The sequence below is a fragment of the Vombatus ursinus genome, unplaced genomic scaffold (assembly GCF_900497805.2).
Source record: "Vombatus ursinus unplaced genomic scaffold, bare-nosed wombat genome assembly UNPS02014863.1, whole genome shotgun sequence".
Lineage (NCBI taxonomy): Eukaryota > Metazoa > Chordata > Mammalia > Diprotodontia > Vombatidae > Vombatus > Vombatus ursinus.
In genome coordinates, this window is record NW_020954641.1 from 35411375 (window position 1) to 35431002 (window position 19628).

The 19628-nt window shown below is 36.2% G+C and overlaps 1 protein-coding gene across 1 annotated transcript; it reads left to right on the plus strand.

Annotated features, from left to right (window-relative positions):
- The first annotated feature begins 2551 nt into the window (after window positions 1–2551).
- GRXCR2 (glutaredoxin and cysteine rich domain containing 2) lies at window positions 2552–18556 on the plus strand. The gene is made up of 3 exons (XM_027841943.1): window positions 2552–2996; window positions 10829–11056; window positions 16750–18556. Exons 1-3 carry the CDS (start codon window positions 2661–2663, stop codon window positions 16930–16932), a joined length of 747 nt encoding a protein of 248 aa, XP_027697744.1. The 5' UTR covers window positions 2552–2660; the 3' UTR covers window positions 16933–18556.
- Window positions 18557–19628: the final 1072 nt, after the last annotated feature.

The following is a 19628-nucleotide window of genomic DNA, read 5'->3' on the forward strand; positions in this document are numbered from 1 at the left end:
TGTGTGTGTGTGTGTGTGTGTGTGTGTGTGTGTGTGTGTGTGTGTGTTAGTAGTTGCTGATAACCTCTAGATTGCCTTTTTATGGTAATAATGGGTAATACCATCTGAGTTCTTTCACTCTTCATTTGGTGTACTCTTTTCTTTCATATCATATGAAAACTGATGCCTTAATGCTTTTAAAACTGTGCTACCTTCATCATGAATTTCTCTTAGTCTTTTTAGTTGCTCTTCTTAACTTCATTTTCTAGTGTTATTTCTAGTTCCTCATTAAAAAGATCACAGCCATTGATTTCAGAAAAACCTGGACTTACATGGACTGATGCAAAGTAAAATGAGCAGAACCAGGAGGACATTATACATGGTAACAGCAATAAGTATAATGATCAACTGTGAACAACTTAGCTATTCTCAGCAATACAGTGATCGAAGACAATTCCAAAGGACTCATGATAAGAAAAGAACTCCAGAGAAAGAACTGATGGAGTCTGAATGCAGATTGAAGCATACTATTCTTCACTTTCTGTATTTCTTCATTTTTTTTTTCTTTTGGGTCTGTGTCTTCTTTCACAACATGATTAATATGGTAATATGTTTTGCATGATTGAACATGTATAACCTATATCAAATTGTTTACCCTCTTGGGGGGGGTGCGAGGGAAGGAGAGAGAAAACTTGGAACTGAAATATTTTTAAATGAATATTTAAGATTGTTTTTACATGTAGCTGGGGAAAAAATGAAATATTATTAAAAAACTAAAATCACAGCCATCTCCAAGCCATGGTGACTATTTTCTAGTTTCCCTCTCTTCTCACTGGAACTCAGTCTCTTTCTCTGGGGAAGCTGAACTCTGATTGGTGAACTTTCACTTTATCTTGCTTGGTCCCAGGACCATCATGCCACTGTCAGACCACGTCCAGGGCACGATTCTTCCCCTCCTCATTTTTCAACTCTAGTTCTCCTATGTGTGTCATCTTTCCTTATTAGAATGTTAACTCCTTGACAGTGGAGACAATCTTGCTTGATTGTTTTTGTGTCCCCAATACTTAGCACAGTGCTTAGGATACAGGAAGCACTTAATATGTTTTTCCTTCCTCCTTCCCTCCCTTCTTCCTTCATTAATTAGTTCATTTGTTCCTTCCTTCCTTCCTTCCTGCTTGTGTGCCTACATTTGATCACAAATTTAAAGCCTGAAAGGAACTTAGAAGCCATCTAGTTCAGCCCTCTCATTTTATAGAAGAGAAAAATGAGGTCCAGAGTGAGGATATAATAAATCCAAATTTACTTAGGTAATGGCAGAGCTACAATTTGGACACAAGGTGTCCAACTCCAAATCTAGAACTCTTTATACTTACTGCACTGCCTCTCATGCCATACATCACTTAGTTCTTGAAGTCTAAATGTAGTTGTTTCGCTATTACCTATATTAGGAATATAATTAAACCCAAAGAACATTTATTATATGTTTACTATGTGCAAAGTACTGTGCTAGGCACTGGGAATACAAAGATGGAAATTAAAAAGTCCCTGCCCTCAACAGACTTAAATTCTATGGCGGGGGGGGGGGAATAATGCCTACAGTAAAAAAAGTAAATATATAAGTAAATAAAAATTAAAAATTATTTGAGAGTGTTAACAACTGGGAGAATCAATGGAATCTTCTTGGAGTAGTTTTCATCCGAATTGGGCTTTAGAGGATGGGTAGGAATTCCTTCTCACCTCCAAGAATTTCTTTGAGTTGTTGCCTCTGTGTCACACATCTTTAGTATCTTCTTCACCATTGACTCCTTCCCATAAGCCTACAAACTTTGTCAGGTTTCCTCAGGCCCCAAAAAAGGTGGAGAGAGAGTGGTACAAGTGGATGATGTAGGCCTCAAAGGAGGTGAAATCATTGAAAGATAATGGGATAGTGGTAGAGAAATGATGGGAAATGGGAAATGAGGAGTACACTTACCCCTGCCAGGGTTATGATCCTGTCTTTACTACTTAGTATCTATGTGACTCTGGGCAAGTTGTTAAATCTCTCTGGGCCTTAGTTTCCTCATCTATAAAATGAGAGGATTTGGACTAGATGACCTTTAACGTCTAACCTTTAAATCCTTCTCTCTCCATTATATCCTCCCTTACTACTCCAGCCCACATTAATTTCTCAAAACATCACTGACTTTAATAACTTAGTTTACAACTTTATTATTCTTTAATTGTTTTGTATAAATGAATCCTTTCTCCCAAGCCATAGTGCAAATACTGGAAGACAAGGACTATGCTTTATACCTTTTCCCTGTAACCTTAAATATAATTTTGAGTGTATAGTTGGGCCCTTATTTGTTAGCTGATTAGCTTATCTTTACCAAGTTCATACTTGCTCATGTAAATGAAACAACCAACCTACAGGCTCAGGCAAGCTCAGGGGAAAAAAAAACCCAAAATAAAACTTACCTCATATTTCTTTCTCTCCTCAGATCCACAATTACATTCATTTTCATGAGCATCTATCAATATTTAATGTATGGGTGTCAGTTTAGCTGTAACCTGAGAGTACCCTAACACCAACTTGAATTAATTATGCACTCAAGGGGAGAAAATTAAATGCTCTTTTCTCAAAGCCCAAAGTTTCCCTGGCTAAGTTAATTTTTGAGAACCATAGGACAGAATCTGTACAGATGGATGATCCTGAGAAGAAGACAAACCAAAAGTGTGAAAGCAAACCCCGAAAAGTGAGATTTAAAATATCTTCATCCTACAGTGGTAGAGTATTGAAGCAGGTATTTGAAGATGGCCAGGAACTTGAGTCCCCAAAGGACGAATACCCTCACAGCTTTATCCAAGAGTCTTTTGAACCAGTGGAGAGTGTCTATGGGGCTGGAGAAGCTCCCAAACCAAGATTTTATTCTACAAAATTGACTGCTCAGCGAATCAGCGTTTATAGAGAGGGAAATGCCTACACTCTGGCAGGTAGCCAGCCTCTCTTCAAAGATTACAAAACTAATGACCATAAGGTAAGGACTGCACATTTTTCACTAGCTTTCTGGAAGAGGCTTCCCCCTAAACGCTTTTGATCATTACTATGTAAGATCAGTACTGAAAATCTCAGATTTATATTTGACTCAAGTTCAATAAAAAATAAAAATGGTAAGTGAGCTACATGGGAAAGTCATTAAAATAATACTCTGAGGAAAATAACATGCCTGTTGATAAGTTATTGGAAATTTGTGTAAACACATACAGTATTCAAATTTTTATTCAGCATAATAAATTGTTATAAGGGCTTGGCTATGCTCTTCTGTGTATAAATTGAATAGATTGATTTATGAAGTTGCATTCATTCTCTAGCTACTAACCTTTTACAGAATTATGCAAAGTGGGTAGTTTTCTTTTCTAAAAGGGATGATGTAGTTAGTCATTTTTTTTTCAAGTTTAATTATCGAAGGCTAAGAGCACAGAGACATTGTACTTACCATGGAGCTCTGCACACAGCAAGGGCTTAACAAAAGTTTTTTGAATTGAGTTTATATAGGTTACAGATCAATAGATCAATTGTCTTCCTTGACCTATTTCTATCTCTACCCCTTGTCTGGTAATTTACTTTAATTAGCAATTTTACCAGACACTGAAGGTCATGGAGAGAGGTGTTGAAACTCAAATCAATCTATGGTTCTACTTATCAAGAAGAAAATGTTGAAAAAGGAGGATGTTTAAAGTGCTGGTAAAAATGAAGTTTTCATCTGATCTGTGAATTTCAGGATTCTATTATCATGGATAAGCATAAGTTGATTCAAGGACTGAGAGGTTTTGGAAAGTAGTTAATGATTTTTAAAAACTAATAGATTAGGTAGGTATATTCTCTGCCCAATGAACCTGTAATTGCCACTTTGGATGAAATACATTTCTATAACATACTAAGGGAGGCAGTGTGGTACAATAAAAAGATCATTGAACTTTCCTCTCTGCACTTGGAATTATGGAACCTGAGTTTGAATTCCATCTTTGCCACCTGTATGCCACCTTCAGGACATTGGGCAAGTCATTTAAACCTTCTTACCCTTAGTCTTCTCTCCTGTAAAATGAGGGTGTTGGACTAGATAACCTCTGAGGTTCCTTCAGGTTCTAGATCTATGAAACTTAAACATTATTGATGCATAAAACAGCGGAGTACATTCTCATCTAGAAAGTACAAAATGTAAATGATATTTAAAAATTTTAGTTAATTTGCTAAAGTCAACAAACATTTATTAAGTGTTTATTATGTTGCAGGCTGAGGGAACAACCCAGAATATGTGTCTTCTTTAAAACAAAAGTCCTCGCTGAATATTTTAAAAGTATAATTTAGGCATATCCACATTGATCAAATTTAGCAGATTTCCTTACAATATTCTTACAGAATATAAATGACCAAAGCTCCTTGTAATATTTTAAATGATTTTAATATTCACAAAATTGTGCAGAACCAGTGAAGATAATATTAATTTGTTTAGAACTCCTAAATTACATAGTGATTCAGTGGATAGAACACTGAGCCTACAGTCAGGGAAGATTTGAGTTCAAACCTGGCCTCAGATATCTATTAGCTGTGTGACTGAAGGCAAGTCTCAACCTCTGTTTGCCTCAGTTTCCTCATCTACAAAATGGGGATAATAATAGCACCTCCCACCCAAGGTTGTTGTGTGGATCAAATGAGATAATAATTGTAAAGCACTTAGAACAGAGCCTGGCACACAGTAAGTGCTATATAAATGTTAGCTATCATCATCATTACCATCATCATCATTCTGACATGGTTCACTAAAAACCTCAGTACCTAGGTCAGGAATTTTTTGAGTCATACCATTACTCCAACATTCTGAAGGGAAGTTTGAGATTCATTGGTTTTGTACTCATTCCAATTCCTCTGTACTTGTATCTCAAATTCATTCCCATGTTTCCATTCTCACTAACACCCTCCTAATTCAGCACTCTCATTCCATCTCGCTGAGGCAGGCTCCTAAATGGTCCTTACACCTTTAGTGCCTTCTCTTTCTAATGCATCCTGAATACCAATTAATCACAATTTTTTCTTCCTATTGCACATCTCTATGATTATATCATTTTCCTGCTAAAAACTTTTAATGGTTTCCCACTGCTTACAGAATAAAATCCAAACTCCTTATCATTGTATCCAAGGTCCACCCTAACTTGCTCTAACTTACCTTTCCACCATTATCTCAACCTTATTACTCTGATTTACAAATGCTCCATCCAGGGCAGCTAGTGGATAGAGCACCGGCCCTGGATTCAGGAGGACTTGAGTTCAAATCCAGCCTCAGACACATAACACTTACTAGCTGTGTGACCCTGGGCAAGTCACTTAACCCCATTGCCCAACCAAAAAAAAATGCTCCATCCAAACTGCAACAATCATTAAAACATCTTCTGCTTTTCCACCTCTATATTTTTGTTTAAACATTTTCTATATATTACCCACTCCAAAATGCCTACCAAAGCAAGTAAAATTTTTAAAATTTTAATTAATTAATTAATTTTTAGTTTGCAACATTGGCTTTTATAAGATTTTGAGTTCTAAATTCCCCCCCCACACACACTTCTGCCTCCCCAAGATGGCATGCAATCTGATATAGGCTATACATGTATGATCATATTAAATATATTTCCACATTAGTTATGTTGTAAAAGAAGAATTAGAACAAAAGGGAAAAACCATGAGGAAGAAAACACAAAAAAACAAAAAAAAAAAGAGAAAATGGTATGTTTTGATCTGCGTTCACACTCCATAGTTCTTTCTCTGAATGTAGATAGCATTTTCCAACATGAATCTTTTGGAATTTTCTTAGATCATCAAAGCAAGTAAATTATTACTATGAACCTGCTATGTACCAGGCATTGGGCTAATCACTGGGATACAAAGAATTGCAAAAAACAATCTCTTCTCTCAAGGAGCTCATAGTCTAATGGGGGAGAGAACATATAAACAACTATATACAAACAAGACATATACAGAATTAATTGGAGATAGTCTCAGATGTTAGGCATCGCTTAAGAGGTGTAGGGAACAGCTTCTTGCAGAAGGTGGGATTTTAGCTGAGACTTAAAGGAAGTCAGAAAAACAGGAGATGTAGTTGAGGAGGGAGAACATTCCAGGTATGGTAGACAGCCAGTCAAAATGCAGAGTTGGGAAATGGAGTGTCTTGTATGAAAAATAGCAAGGGAACCTTTATCATTGGATCACAGAGTATATGGAGGGGAGTAAAGCTTAAGAAAACTGGAAAGGTGGAAGAGGTCAGGTTATGAAGGTCTTTATAAGTGAAACAAAGTATTTTATATTTGATCCTGAAGGTAATAGAGTCACTAGAGTTTACTGAATAGGGACATAACATGGTTAGACCTGTGTTTTAGGAAAATCACTTTGATAGCTGAATGGGAGATGGATTGAAGTGGAGAGAGACCTGAAGCAAGGAGACCAACCAGCAGACTATTTCAATAGTCCTGGCTTGAGGTGATGTAGGCCTGAACCAGATTGGTGTAGGATAGTGTCAAATAAGAAAAGAAAATGGATATGATAGATATTATGATAGTAGAATCCACACAGATTGACAAATTGAAATTCTTTGAGCATTTCCTTTGTATCTGTCATGCAGTTTCACACCCTCTTGTGTATTATATATTATTTATTCTTCATCTCTTCCTACTGAACTAATCTCCCTGGATAGGAACACTGTCTTATACATCATTCATACTCCTCAATTCCTAATGCAATTTCTTGAACATAGTAGCCAGTCAATAAGTACCTATTAAATATAGTGAAATAAAGGGTGGCAGTTTTTCTGAAAAAAAAAATCTGGGAGTTTTAGTAGACTGCTAACTTAGTTTGAGAAAACAGTGGGATATGTCAGCCAAGAAAGCTAGCATCTTGGGCTGTGTTAAGAGAAGCATAGCATCCAGCACTAGGGAGGTGATAGTTTGGATGTACTTTGCCTTAGTGAGACCACATCTATAGTATCATGTTCAGTTCTGGGTGCCACAATTTAGGAAGGACATTGATAACCTGGAGAGTATCCAGACAAGGCGAAACAGGATGATAAAATTGATGACATATAAACAGTGGGTGAAGAAAATGGGGATCTTCAGCCTGGAAAACAGAAGGCTTATGTTGGGGGTTCGAGAAAGGAGATGCAGCATAGTGATTTTTAAGTAAATGAAACTTTTTTTGTGGAAGAGAGACTAGCTTTCTTCCATTTGATCTTAGGTAGCAGAACTAGGAACAGTGAGTAAAAATTGCAAAGAGGCAATTTTGGGCTTTGTATAAGAAAAAACACATTTCTAATAATTAGAACTATCCAAAAGTATAATGAACTGTCCAAGTAGATATTGGGTTCCTTCTTACTGAAGGTCTTTGAGCAAATTCATGATGACCAGTTGTGTATGTTGTAAATTGAATTTAAAAAAAAATTGGTATAGGCTGAACCAGATAGCTATGGAGGTTCTTTCTAACTCTTGTAATTTTGTGATACTGGGAACCTTCATTTTAAGATGAATGTAAAGAAAGTAGAGAATGATACAAAATGATTTAAGGAATGGAAAATAGGTTCTATAAGAAATGGTTAAAGGAATAAGGCTTTCTTATCACATAGGTAAACATGATCAGTTAGCCTGTAAAGAGAGAGTGAAAGGCAGGATAAATGGTCCCTTTAATAGTGACTTTCAGATTGCTCATCCCCAGTAAGTATTGAGTAAACGAAAAAGAAACTAATGTTCTTATGCTGGGGACTATGAAAAAGGAAGTAATTGATCATTCCCAGATTCCAATGGGTAGAACGAGTATACTAAACAGTCTGTCTTCATTCCCACAGTATGTGAAATAAGATACCATGAACTTAAGTTACATGTAGAGAGAGTTTCCCTAGATACAGTGAAGACTTCTTGGCTGTCAAGGTGACTGAATACTGGCAAAGTCTATCAATGGAACAAGTGGAATATTTAACTTTGGATATTTTTAAAGCTAGAATAAAAGCTCATCTGTCTTAGATGATAAATATCAGGGTGTTGTTTTTTTTTCTTTTTGGTGAGGCAATCAGGGTTAAGTGACTTGCCCAGGGTCACACAGCTAGAAAGTGTCAAATGTCTGAGGCCAGATTTGAACTCAGGTCCTCCTGACTCCAAGGCCAGAGCTCCATCCACCAAACATCAGGGGTTCTTAACCTTTTTTATGTCATACACCCATTTGGCAGGTTGGTGAAGCCTATGGACTCTTCATAATAATGTTTTTTAAATGCATAAGATAACAAAGGAAACCTATTATTGAAATACACTTAGCCAAATATTAAACATTAAAAAGAACAAGTTCACAAATCCCAAGGTAAGAACTCTTGATTTAGGCATTGACCCTCTTGGAGGCAGAGGGTTCAATTAGTTGACCTCTTATGGTTCTTTTAGTTTGCCTTAAAAAAAAAAAAAGCTAAAAAAGCAAGAGAGCTTTATTATAACCTAACTAACCACTTTGACTACTTACCACCAGAAGGGAAATGGAGCCTTCTAAAAGCACCACCAAACTTATCTTTTAATGCTTAGAAACTGATACTGAAGAGTGAAACAGGACTCCGACTGACATTAAACAATAAGAAATGGAAGCTGCTACGTGATCTCTTAAGGAAGACTAGAGGCAACAGGGAAACTTGTGGCTTCAGAAAATTATCCTTTCAAACCAGGAGGGTGTATGTAAAGATCAATTTAAAGGGAAATTAAATTCTGTAAGACCTCCTGGAAGTACGTCCAGAATGAATTTGTTATGGTTTAAATAAGATTCTATTTAAATGAGATATAATACACTCTCTATTAGTTAAACTGATTTAGGCAATTCTTTGGGAGGAGGAAAGTATGTATAATATTGAAGATCAGGTTCTCTTTCTTTCTTTTTCTTCCTTCCTTCCTTCTTCCTTCCTTCCTTCTTTCCTTCCTTCCAGTTTTGTCCTATTCCTCTGTGTGCTCTTTTTGGAGTACCTCTTTTCCCTGTTCTTCCTGTTCAATTCCTATTCACTTTTCAATGTTCAACTCATATTGTATCTCCAGGTAGCCTTCTTTGACCCCCTCTCTCTAAAGAATTGCTCACTCTATTGAGAACACATCACTCTTACTACACTTTTGTATCCAACCTTGCTATATAGCTGTTGATGTAAATGTTTTATCTTCCTCACTATATTCTAAACTCTGTGAAAATTTGGCCTGCCTGGGTTTTTTTTTTTAATTGCTCATAGAATCTGGCACATGACTTTGAACATAATAGGTTAAGAAATATTTGCTGAATTAAATTTCATAATAATGGAACTTTACATTTATATGGCCTTACCTTTTCATAGATTTAGAGTTAGAAGAGATTCCAGAGGTCATTTGGTTCAACTCTTTTATTTTATAGGTAAAGATCTTTGAAGCCCGGTGGTTGAGTGATTTGCGCAAGGTCACACAGGTAGTATGTCAGGATTCAAACCTGAGTCTTCCAATCCCCAAACTAGTGTTTATAGTCAGAGGATCATAGATTTAGAGATGAATAAATCTTAAAGGACATTGAGTCCAACCCTATCATTTTATCAATGAGGTAACTGAGGCATAGAGAAGTTAACTTGTCTGGATTCAAATTGCTAATAAATGTCTGAGGTGGGATTTGAACTCAGGTCTCCCTGACTCTAAGTATAGTACCCTATCTACTATACCAGGCTGCATCTCATAATTCTCAGAGTTCTTCCCACTGCACACTGCTTTTCACATTTTTTTTATATCATATATCAGTAATATTAGGTGATGGTAGTCCATCATCTCTGTAGGACAGTTCACAAAAGGAAAAACCATGGGACATAAACTGTTTTGTTTAAGAGAAATCAGATATCATCCCTGATGTTATTTTCATTAATAACCGTCACTGGTTCTGTCTAGACCTAACATGAGAAAAGTCTGAGGTGCTAACTACGACCAGGTTAAATAAACTCATGTTAGGCTCAGTTGGCAGATGTACAACAGCATCAGACAAATTCAAAAGGTCCGTCGGAGCTAATCTGCCACGTGTTGTGAAGACTCTTTGAAACTAAGTATAACCGTAATTTCCTCTGGTTACTCCTGACCTTGCTGCTGAGCCAGATATGGCCTTAGTCTCCTTGGCTGAATCTGGCCTTCCATTTACTGTGCTTGGCTGAAATTATGACTCCTTTGAAAACAATCTTTCTCCTGTTACTTTTATACTTGTCACCAGGACTGGGTCAGGAAGAAAAACCTTACACATGGGTTAAAAAATGCAAACAAACACCTTATTCTCATTACCTCATGGTACATTTGGGCAAAGCATGAAATGTGTGGCTTGAGAAGGAAAATAATGTCAATTCTATTGATTGAGTCATTGAAAAAGCTTCTGGAACCCTTCTTTTCCTCTCCCTTCCCATTCTCTTGCTCTTCCTTCCTGCTTCTTTGTCTCTTCCTTCTCCTTCTCTTTCTATCTTTTCTTAATTCTTATATTTAGCTCTCTCCTACTTCACTCTCTCTCTCCTTTCTCTTCTCCTTTTCTCCCTTTTCTTCCTCCTTTTCCATCTTTTCTCTCTCTTTCCTCCTTTCTCCCTCTCCCCCCTCTCCTTTTATTCCATTCTTTTTCCCTCCTCTCTCTCCTACTTTCTTTACTTTTTCCTTTTTCTACTCTTTTTTTTCTTTTCCCTCTTCTCTCTCTCCCTCCCTTCTCTAACTGGTGCATATAAAACTGCAGGGCTTAAGTCTATTTTGTAAAAGCTGGTTATTTTTCTGCTTACTTCTTATTCACTGGGTGATTCATCACAGGTGCTGTGCTCATTTTCACTCTCTGTAGTCCCCACCCATTCTAGATTTTGGCAAGATAATCATCTATACTAATAACCTGAAAATCATCCGAACTTCAATGGATAAAAAAGACTTCATGCGAAAAGTCCTTCAGAAGGGAGAGGAGGCTGAGGAACAATCTCTGATGAGCAAAGAAGAGGGTGATGGAGACAGTGATCAGACAGATGGCCCACTGCCAGAAACAGAAACCACATTTGCCCACAACCAATATATCCAGGTATGGCGAAATGGATTATGATTGGGTTTCTGTCATGGGAAAGAGACCACCATGACTCTGAGAATCTTTCCAATTTCCTCATTTCCTATATTTTAGTTGCTTCAGTTCTTACAAAGGTCACTATCACAGATACTTTCCTATAGTGTGAGAAAGACCAAAGAAGAATACAAACATCTTTTACATGAGTTGCTAACTTATTGAATTCCCCAAAGAAAGTATCTTTTCCAAAAGCATATAGAGCTAAGATTACCAGAGAATATGAAGTTCGAGTAGTGCAATTGGGAACTAAACCAAAGGAAAAAAATACAAATGTCAACATTTCCCCACTCTATTTAGGGTAAAATGCTTTGTAAACTTTAGCACACTATATAAAATATAAACTATTGTTATCAACAGCTTATGTTTAAAAAATATTTTATGGATGTCTTTTTCATATTGTGTTCACTGTTTAATCAACCTCCCCCTTATTGCCCTCTCTTGTAACAAAGAAGTACAGTTAAGCAAAGCAAACCAATACATTGCCCCTGTCTGACAACATGTGCTCCATTCTGTACCCGCAGTCCACCACCCCACTACTGAGAGAAAGGAGGCATATTTTATGACCAGGCCTCTGAAGTCAAGATTGCCTACCTCAGTTTTGAAATCATTCTTTGTTATGGGCAGACATACAGTTAATTGGATCTTTAAACTGTTGATCCTGGACAATAAAGCTTTGTTTAGATGAAGAGTCTTACTATTTTCTTGATTTTATGGTGATTTATGCTTTTTTGGGGGAAATCTCTTCTCATTCCTGGGATGAGAACAAGTCAAATGATATATGAACACCTTTTAAAACAAAATTTTAGCTGACCTTTATAGATAATTTTAGAAACATGTAACTTAAGGGTTGGAAGGGCCTTTAGGGAATTACCTAATTGCTAAGTATATCTTAGGGATTCACTAGCTGTGTGATTCTGGGCAGGTGACCTAACCTCTGTCTGTCTCAGTTTTTTCATCTGTAAAATGGAGATAATAATAGCACTTACTTCCTTGTGAGGATATAATTTATAACATTTGTAAAGATATTTATAAATTTTATAAAGACATATTTATAAACACAAAATTGTAAGTTTTACAAAGATAATATTTATAAAGCATTTTGCAAACATGCTATAATGCTGGCTATAGTTCACTTATCTCATCGAACCCTCTCACTTTTCACATGGACAAGGTAATTTGCTCAAGTGTACATAGCGATTTCTGAACAAAAATGGCTATTTAAAAATATTAGAAATGCATATTAAAGCCTCATTATTGTTTAGTACATACTGTCCTGATAATTTAATTTATTAATTCATTCCATGTTCAATAAGCATTCTTATACGCATTTACTTTGTAGGGAGGAATAGGAAAGCAGTTGCCTGTACAGTAGACATGACAAGGATAGTCAGGGAGAGAGGAGAGAAGGAAAGAAGGGATGAGGGATTGGTTAATCAATCAAATATTTATTGAGAACTTATTATAGGCACTACACTAGGTATTGTGGGGAATACAAAGAGAGATGTAATTGTTTGGTAACTAATAAAAAGTTCTAAATATGTCATATGCAAAAGTGGTTACTTAAAGTTAAACAAGCCTTTGGGACAAGGTTTGGGAAAAGGTTGGTGTACTTGCATTTCTAGGCCCCTGACTTTAAATTCCAATATCATCATCATTATCACATGTTGTGTATGTCAATGGAGTCCTGCCTTCAGTTAGTGTGCATTATTACATGTTCCTATTAGACATATATGCACAATAAAATGAATACATAAAAATTTTATCATGCTTTACACTGACTATTACTGGCATACTGTGTACTTCTGTGGTCAGTGTACTTTAAAAAATGATAACTGGAACTCAAAATCTTTTGGAAGTGAATGTTGAAAACTAAAAATAAATTAATTAATTAATAAAAAATGACAACTGAAACTAATTTGATGATTTAAAGTTTTCAAAGAGCTTTGTAGACATTATCTTACCTAAACCTTAAAACAACTTTGTGAACTAAGTGCTGCATTCCTTATATTACAGATAAGGAAACTGAGGCTTAGGTAAGATTTTGTGACTTGCTTATGGTCACATAGCTACTCAGAGTCAAAATGACAATTTGAATCCAGGTCTTTCTCACATTCAAGGTCAGAGACATTCAAGGCCAGAATGCTATTTGTCTACTATCCCAGCAGATCTCAAGCATAGCTTGGGGACTCCAACCTCCCTTCAAGGGGTCCTCAAAGTTGAAACTATTTTCATAATAATGCTAAGATATTTTAATTTCTAATGTAGTAAATAGATATAACTCATATAAGCAAAAGTTCTTGGTAGAGATTTTCTTTATAATTTTTAAGAGTGTTAAGGGATCCTGACACTAAAAAGTTTGAAAATCACTGGATTACATCATTCTGTTTCTTAAAAAAAGATTTTAATTTTTTGGTCCTGTGATTTCATCAGAGTAAGGAATTGCTGGTGTACAAATCTATATTATTATTTTGGTTGGGGAAAGGTGAGATTTTTTTATTTTATCTTTCATCTTTGATTTTATCACTGTGGAAACTTCTTTATTAGCCACAGATTGGCAAACTTTATAACATTAGAGACTTGTCTCAAGTCCCTGAGAATTCAAATGACTTGCCCAGGGTCCCAAAGATGGGATGTGACTCCAGAGTTGGTTCCCCATCTATCATGCCAAGTTGCCCAAAAAAAGATACTCTTTATTTAAAAGGATACTAGGAAGATTTTAGATGAGGGGAAATGATAACTAAAGTCACAGAAGATCAGTTTCTTAAAGAAAGAATATTCATTAAACATAAAATTACTAAACATCTACTATATGCCAAGTTTTGTGTTGAGGATAAGAAGATGCCCTCAAGGGAGATATGATGTGATTAAGGGGTCTAGGGCTTCATTATTTTCTAGTGTAAAAAAGGCCTTTATGAAAGAGATACTGAGAGGTTTTTCATAGACTTGGAAAACCAATCAATAGCACAAATGAAAACAAGAAAGACTTCCCTTGCATAAAGGAAGAACTTCTTGTCTTTTAGGTCAATGAAACAGGTTAACCAAAGGATGTTTTGATGCCTGCATCTCTAGAGATAGCCAAGAAGAGAGTAGGTAGGTATATGGCCTGGACATTTGTCTATAAGCAGGTAACTGGATAGTTCTATTTTTGAAGTTCTAGAATCCATCTAGTTCTAGACACGTTTTATAATTTTCCCCACGTTTTCATGTAGCATAAGCAACAGTTACTGTTCAGGGGATATTGATTTTATTTAAACTCCGGCCAGAGATACAGTGTCGTACAATGGATACAATATTTTATAATTTCCCCCTATATGTTTTCATGTAATATGAGCAACAGTTATTGTTAGGGAGAGACTGATTTTATTAAAACTCTGGGCAGGGAGACAGTGTGATGCAATGGAAAGAGAGTAGGAGTTGTTGCTTGTCAGACATGGGTCTGAATCTTCCTTTGAAAGATTCAATTTGCTTATTTGTTAAGAAAAAAAGGCATCAGGTCAAACCAGGGCTAGATTAAAGTGTGTTTCAGCAAAGCTGGCATAAAAATTATTTTTAATTTCAGTTTTGAGAGATTTGTGGGTTTTAGAAACTATGCTACAAATTAAGACAGAATTGTAGAAACAATGCTGTAGTAAAAGATTGTACCTAATTTACCTTCCATCTGAACTGTGTATTAAAATATTACTTGTTCCCTTATTCTTTGGAAAAGTTTTGTTTTTAAAAAGGTCAAAGGTCATTGAGGAGTCTCTTCTGACTAAATGACTTCTTGTTCCACTATATGGAAGAATGAAGCTATTGGGGGCCTTTATAAAAGATGAAGGAGTATGTATGAAAGTCAGAATAATCCTTGAACCCATATATTTAGCTATATTGGAAAAAAAAGGAAAGAAAGGAGGGGAGAGAAAATTGAACTCAGTTGCAATGAAACATGGAGAAAAAAATGTGTGCTCACTTGACTTGATCTCATAAATCACTGAAACTTCTGTATGCTTTATATGATTTTACTCGGAACCTTGGTTTCCACTGAGACACATTGTTTGTTTTTTTTTAAAGAAAAAAATCTAAAAAGAAGGATGGGGAAAACAGACCCTGAGAGAAGAATAAAAATCTCAGCTCCATCTAGAGTTATCTCTGTTTTCTTGGTGTTTGACTTGTATTGAAAAGGAATCAAAATAACTAGAAACTATTCAAGAAATTGGGAGCTAATTCTTGAGAAGTAAAATCATGCTAAAGAAGCATTTTGATTCCTTCACTAGTTGTGTAACTCTGGGCAACTAATTTTTATTTATCCTCATTTAAGAGATGGGGATTTCAGCCTCAGTTCCCACATCTGGAAAATGGAGGTATAAGCATACATCTTGTCTCACAGGATTGTGGTGAAGGAACTGCTTGGTAAATAGTAAAGCCCTACATGAATGTATCATTTCCCCCTCATGGTTCACGTGGGGATAACACTCAGACATTAGGATCCTCTAGATTTAGGGTGTGAGATATTGCCAGTGATGGAGATGGAAATTATTTCCTTGGAACCTCATTTGTGGCACAGTAAAATTCCAGTTTTACTAAATGAATCAGGTCCAAGTTTGGCTATAAAAATAGATTTTTGAGAAAAATGTAGATTGGCAATTTCCCCCTAAGATATAGATTTTTTTTTTTTGTAAAACATACTTTATTCTTTTTGAATAATGATGGGGGAAATGTCAGCATTCCTCAATCTTCCTCACATTAATGAATCAGGAAACACAAGTCAATAATTCATTAAAAAAAAAAGTTCATCCGCATCCCTTGAACCTCCTTTGCCAATTGCACTGGCTTTATTTCACAGAACTAGAACTTTCTTTAAAAAGGCAACTCCCTTTACTTCTTGGAAGAATCACCAAGATTAATACACACCAAGGTCCTGCAGTGTGGTGGTAGTGAGCAGGGGGTAAAGAAGGAGGAGGGAAAGCAAAAATGATGGGTCCCAGGATAGGAGGGGGAACTCAAGATGTAGGATTAGGAACCCAAAGCTTTTTCATAGCAATGTCTAGGAAAACTGGAAGAAGGCTCCATAATTGACATAGCTCTAATTAGCATACAAGCTATTAATGAAAGGTTCAAAACAAAACTAATTTTAATCCACTGGAATCAATGACTACATGTCACATGACTTTCATGAAAAGTGTTGCAAAATTTAATGACAGAGTATTAAAACTTCATAGATTGGAAAGTATTTGTCTATCCTATTCTTTAAAATTACTAGTTATATATGACAACATGAATTCCTATCTAGGCATCTAGGCATCAGTATATATAGAGCTGAAGACCTGATTTCAAATCCCACTTCAGATACTTACTGTGTGGCCCTGAGCAAGTCACTTAACCTCTGTCTGCCTTAATTTGCTCAACTGTAAAATGGGAATAATAACACCAGCTTCCCAGGGTTCTTGTAAGGATCAAAAGATATAATACATGTAGGCTGCTTTGCAAACTTTAAAGTACAATACAAATGCTAGATATTATGAGTCTTTGGTTGAGCTGTTGCTTCTGGTCTCATTTTAGACATTTGTGGTAATCTGAAATCTTTTGCTAGACTCTCTTTCCTTGCCTAGAACCATTTGTGGAGATGATGGGCCTGTGTTGAAACAGTAACTAATCCTTGGCTTTATTTCTTTCAGGAAGGGGAGATCCCTGAACACAATTGCTTCTACTGTAGAGGATCAGGCAGTGCTACTTGTTCTCTGTGCCATGGAAGCAAATTTTCAATGCTGGCTAATAGATTTAAAGAATCTTACCGGGCCCTACGGTGTCGTGCTTGTAATGAGAATGGCCTCCAGCCCTGCCAGATTTGCAATCAATAACTTATGACTTCCATGTGTCTGGCTTGACTGTCTGGTTTGGTTTCTGATTAACTGCTGGGTCCTTCACGTGATTTCATCGGCAGAGGAACCGCTGAAATTGTTATCACCTGTGCCCCAGCAAATATAGATGATATATCTATCTACCTGGGGGTGGGGATCTAAGCAGCAGGGCATTTAGGACTTCCACTCTTTTCTGGAGCTAATGCTAAACAGTGTCCTTCAGGGGGCCTCAGCTCAGTTCTCCCATGATAGTGAATGTACACTTTAGTTAGAAGCTTGAAACCATTTTTTGTTTTGTTTTGTTTGGGGGTTGTTTTGCATATTTAGTTCAACAAACATTTAAGTTTCCTCAATGCAATACAAGGTACTGTTCTTTAGCACAAAGACAAAAATGAAAGTCTGAGCCCTTGGGAAGCTTACATTCTAATGTACAAAGATACACAGATACGAAGTATATACAAAGTGACACAAAGTAATTTCATGACACACAAGTGGAAGATCAGAAAAGTCTTCATGTTCAAGAGGTGGCCCCTGAGCTCCCCTTGGAAGGAAACTAAAGATTCTTAGAGTAAGAAGTGAGAAATGAGGACATTCCAGAAATGGCTGATGGCTGCAAACCTGTGTAAGGAGAAAAGGAATAAAATGGCAAGATTCTGGTGAACAGAATTCTGTTGCTTGTAATATATATTAAATTGTCATTGGTCAAATTGACATTCTAATTTATTAGGAGAAACAGGCATTCCAAATGTCTAGCAAGTCATTGCTAGAAATGCAGATGGTGGGAGCTTTCTAGGTAAGATAAGCAAATGGAGTAGACCCTTTCTTCCAGAGCCTTTAGATGATTATGTCTGATGTGCTTGGGTAATAGTTGTGTAGGCAGCAAGGAATATGATTACTTTTAAGGACATGATAAGAAAAGACACTGCTATGTGCCTTTAACTACAGAAGTTTTAAGCCAAATCAAAGTTCCTTATGACAAATTTGGTGCTTAGGTGGGCATGTGATTTTAGACTTCCTTCAGCCCCAAATTATTAATATGTAAATAAGTTCATTTTAATTCTGCAATGTCTCTCTTATCTCTCCATAAATGGTGGGTGAAAATAACTTATTGCTAAAACCTTTCTTTTTAGATCCTCCTCAAAATCTATTTTTGCTTTAATCAAGGCAGGTTTAGAAATGTTCCCTCCTCTATGTATGCCCATATATATAGTGAAGTACAGTAGGGTGGTGAGTAATAGTAAGTATTGGTGTCTTAGGGATTTGATATCTCCAAGATTCAACTGTTAAAATAATTTAGTGGTGTATTTCTTTTCAGGCAACTTAGATCCTTCTTTTTTGAAAAGATAAAAATATTCCTTATATGGATAAACACTTTCTATATTCAGTTTCTCTCCTCAGGTCTCCCACATCATGACATGCTATTACTCATCCACCTTTACATATCTCTATAATTAACTACCTCCCACCTTTCTTTGTCTTTCACAGTATTCCATCAGCTATTGGAACTGTGACATGTCCTAGAACTATGGAGAAGGAAGTGATCTTGAACCACTATTTAGTCAATCCCCTTGCCTTCAGGAGTTATACTCTGGTATAAGGGGTTCCCCCAGCCCTCCTTCCCCTAATCCCCATATTTTCTTGGATGTTTATTATTCTAAGAATGTTTTTATACTGAATAATAAATGAATCATTAGTGGGTGTGCTGCATCTTTCTTTAATTGCTAAGTGTGGAATTACATGACTTGGTGGCATAGAAACAAATGCAAGGTTTTGGTTGGAAGGCTATTTAAAAGAATTACCTGCATGATTCTCACACCTGCAATTGAATGAAAGTCTTGGGGGCAAATAAACTAATTTTGGGCCATCCATGGATTCTAAACTTTGATGTGACCACAATTTCTTGACCATCTTATGTGCTAAGGAAATCACGGGTCTTGCAGCAGTGGTCATACTATGACTAAGAAAGCCTAAAATTTTCCTGCTGTGCTTTAACTTTGAGCTAAACTTTTGGATTGTGCGCAGGTTTTAAAACTTTCCCCCAGAAGTATTTGTATAATGATGCCAAATAAAGTGATTCTTTGCATTTATAAGCACTACTAGCTCTTAGGAAGCATGAAGACCTAAGTTAAAGGTTTTATGGTCTTCTGGAATCATCTGGAATGGTAGAGGACTGCTATGACAATTCTTTCCAGGAACTGACAATTTTCCCTGGGATGAAAAATATGGTTGTATTTGCTTTTTTTTTTTTTTTTTTTTTGCCAGAGTTGTCCACATGATCGTTCATTGATGGATCTCTAGAAGATGAAATAGAGGTCTACAACTGAGGTCATGTAGTTTTTAGACAATGTTTTTACTCATGTTTTTTAAAATATTCTCCACCAAATAATGGGGAAATGCTACTTAACTGTTTGTTCTTAGGCAAGTCACTTTATCACTCTGTGCCTTAGTCTCCTTATCTTTAACAAGAAGGGCATAGACTAGGCAAGCTCTGAGTTCCCTTCTAGTCCTTGATCCATTATCCTATGATTAAGGAAATTGTTCATTCTGGGTTTTTGTTATTTTTTTTTTAAAAGATCTAGCATGATTTCTTTACTATAGTAATTTTAAAGGTAAGTTTAACTACGAGATTTATGGGAACCCAAATGTCAGTCCTGAGTTTTTCAAGTGTTAGATAGTGCTATTTAAGAGCAAAATGA

Excerpts from the sequence above, each read along its gene's own strand:
- GRXCR2 (XM_027841943.1), top strand. The coding sequence starts at position 2,661 with ATGGATGATCCTGAGAAGAAGACAAACCAAAAGTGTGAAAGCAAACCC. Across the intron at positions 2,997-10,828 it reads ACAAAACTAATGACCATAAG|TCCCCACCCATTCTAGATTT; the intron begins GTAAGGACTGCA and ends CACTCTCTGTAG. Across the intron at positions 11,057-16,749 it reads CCCACAACCAATATATCCAG|GAAGGGGAGATCCCTGAACA; the intron begins GTATGGCGAAAT and ends TATTTCTTTCAG.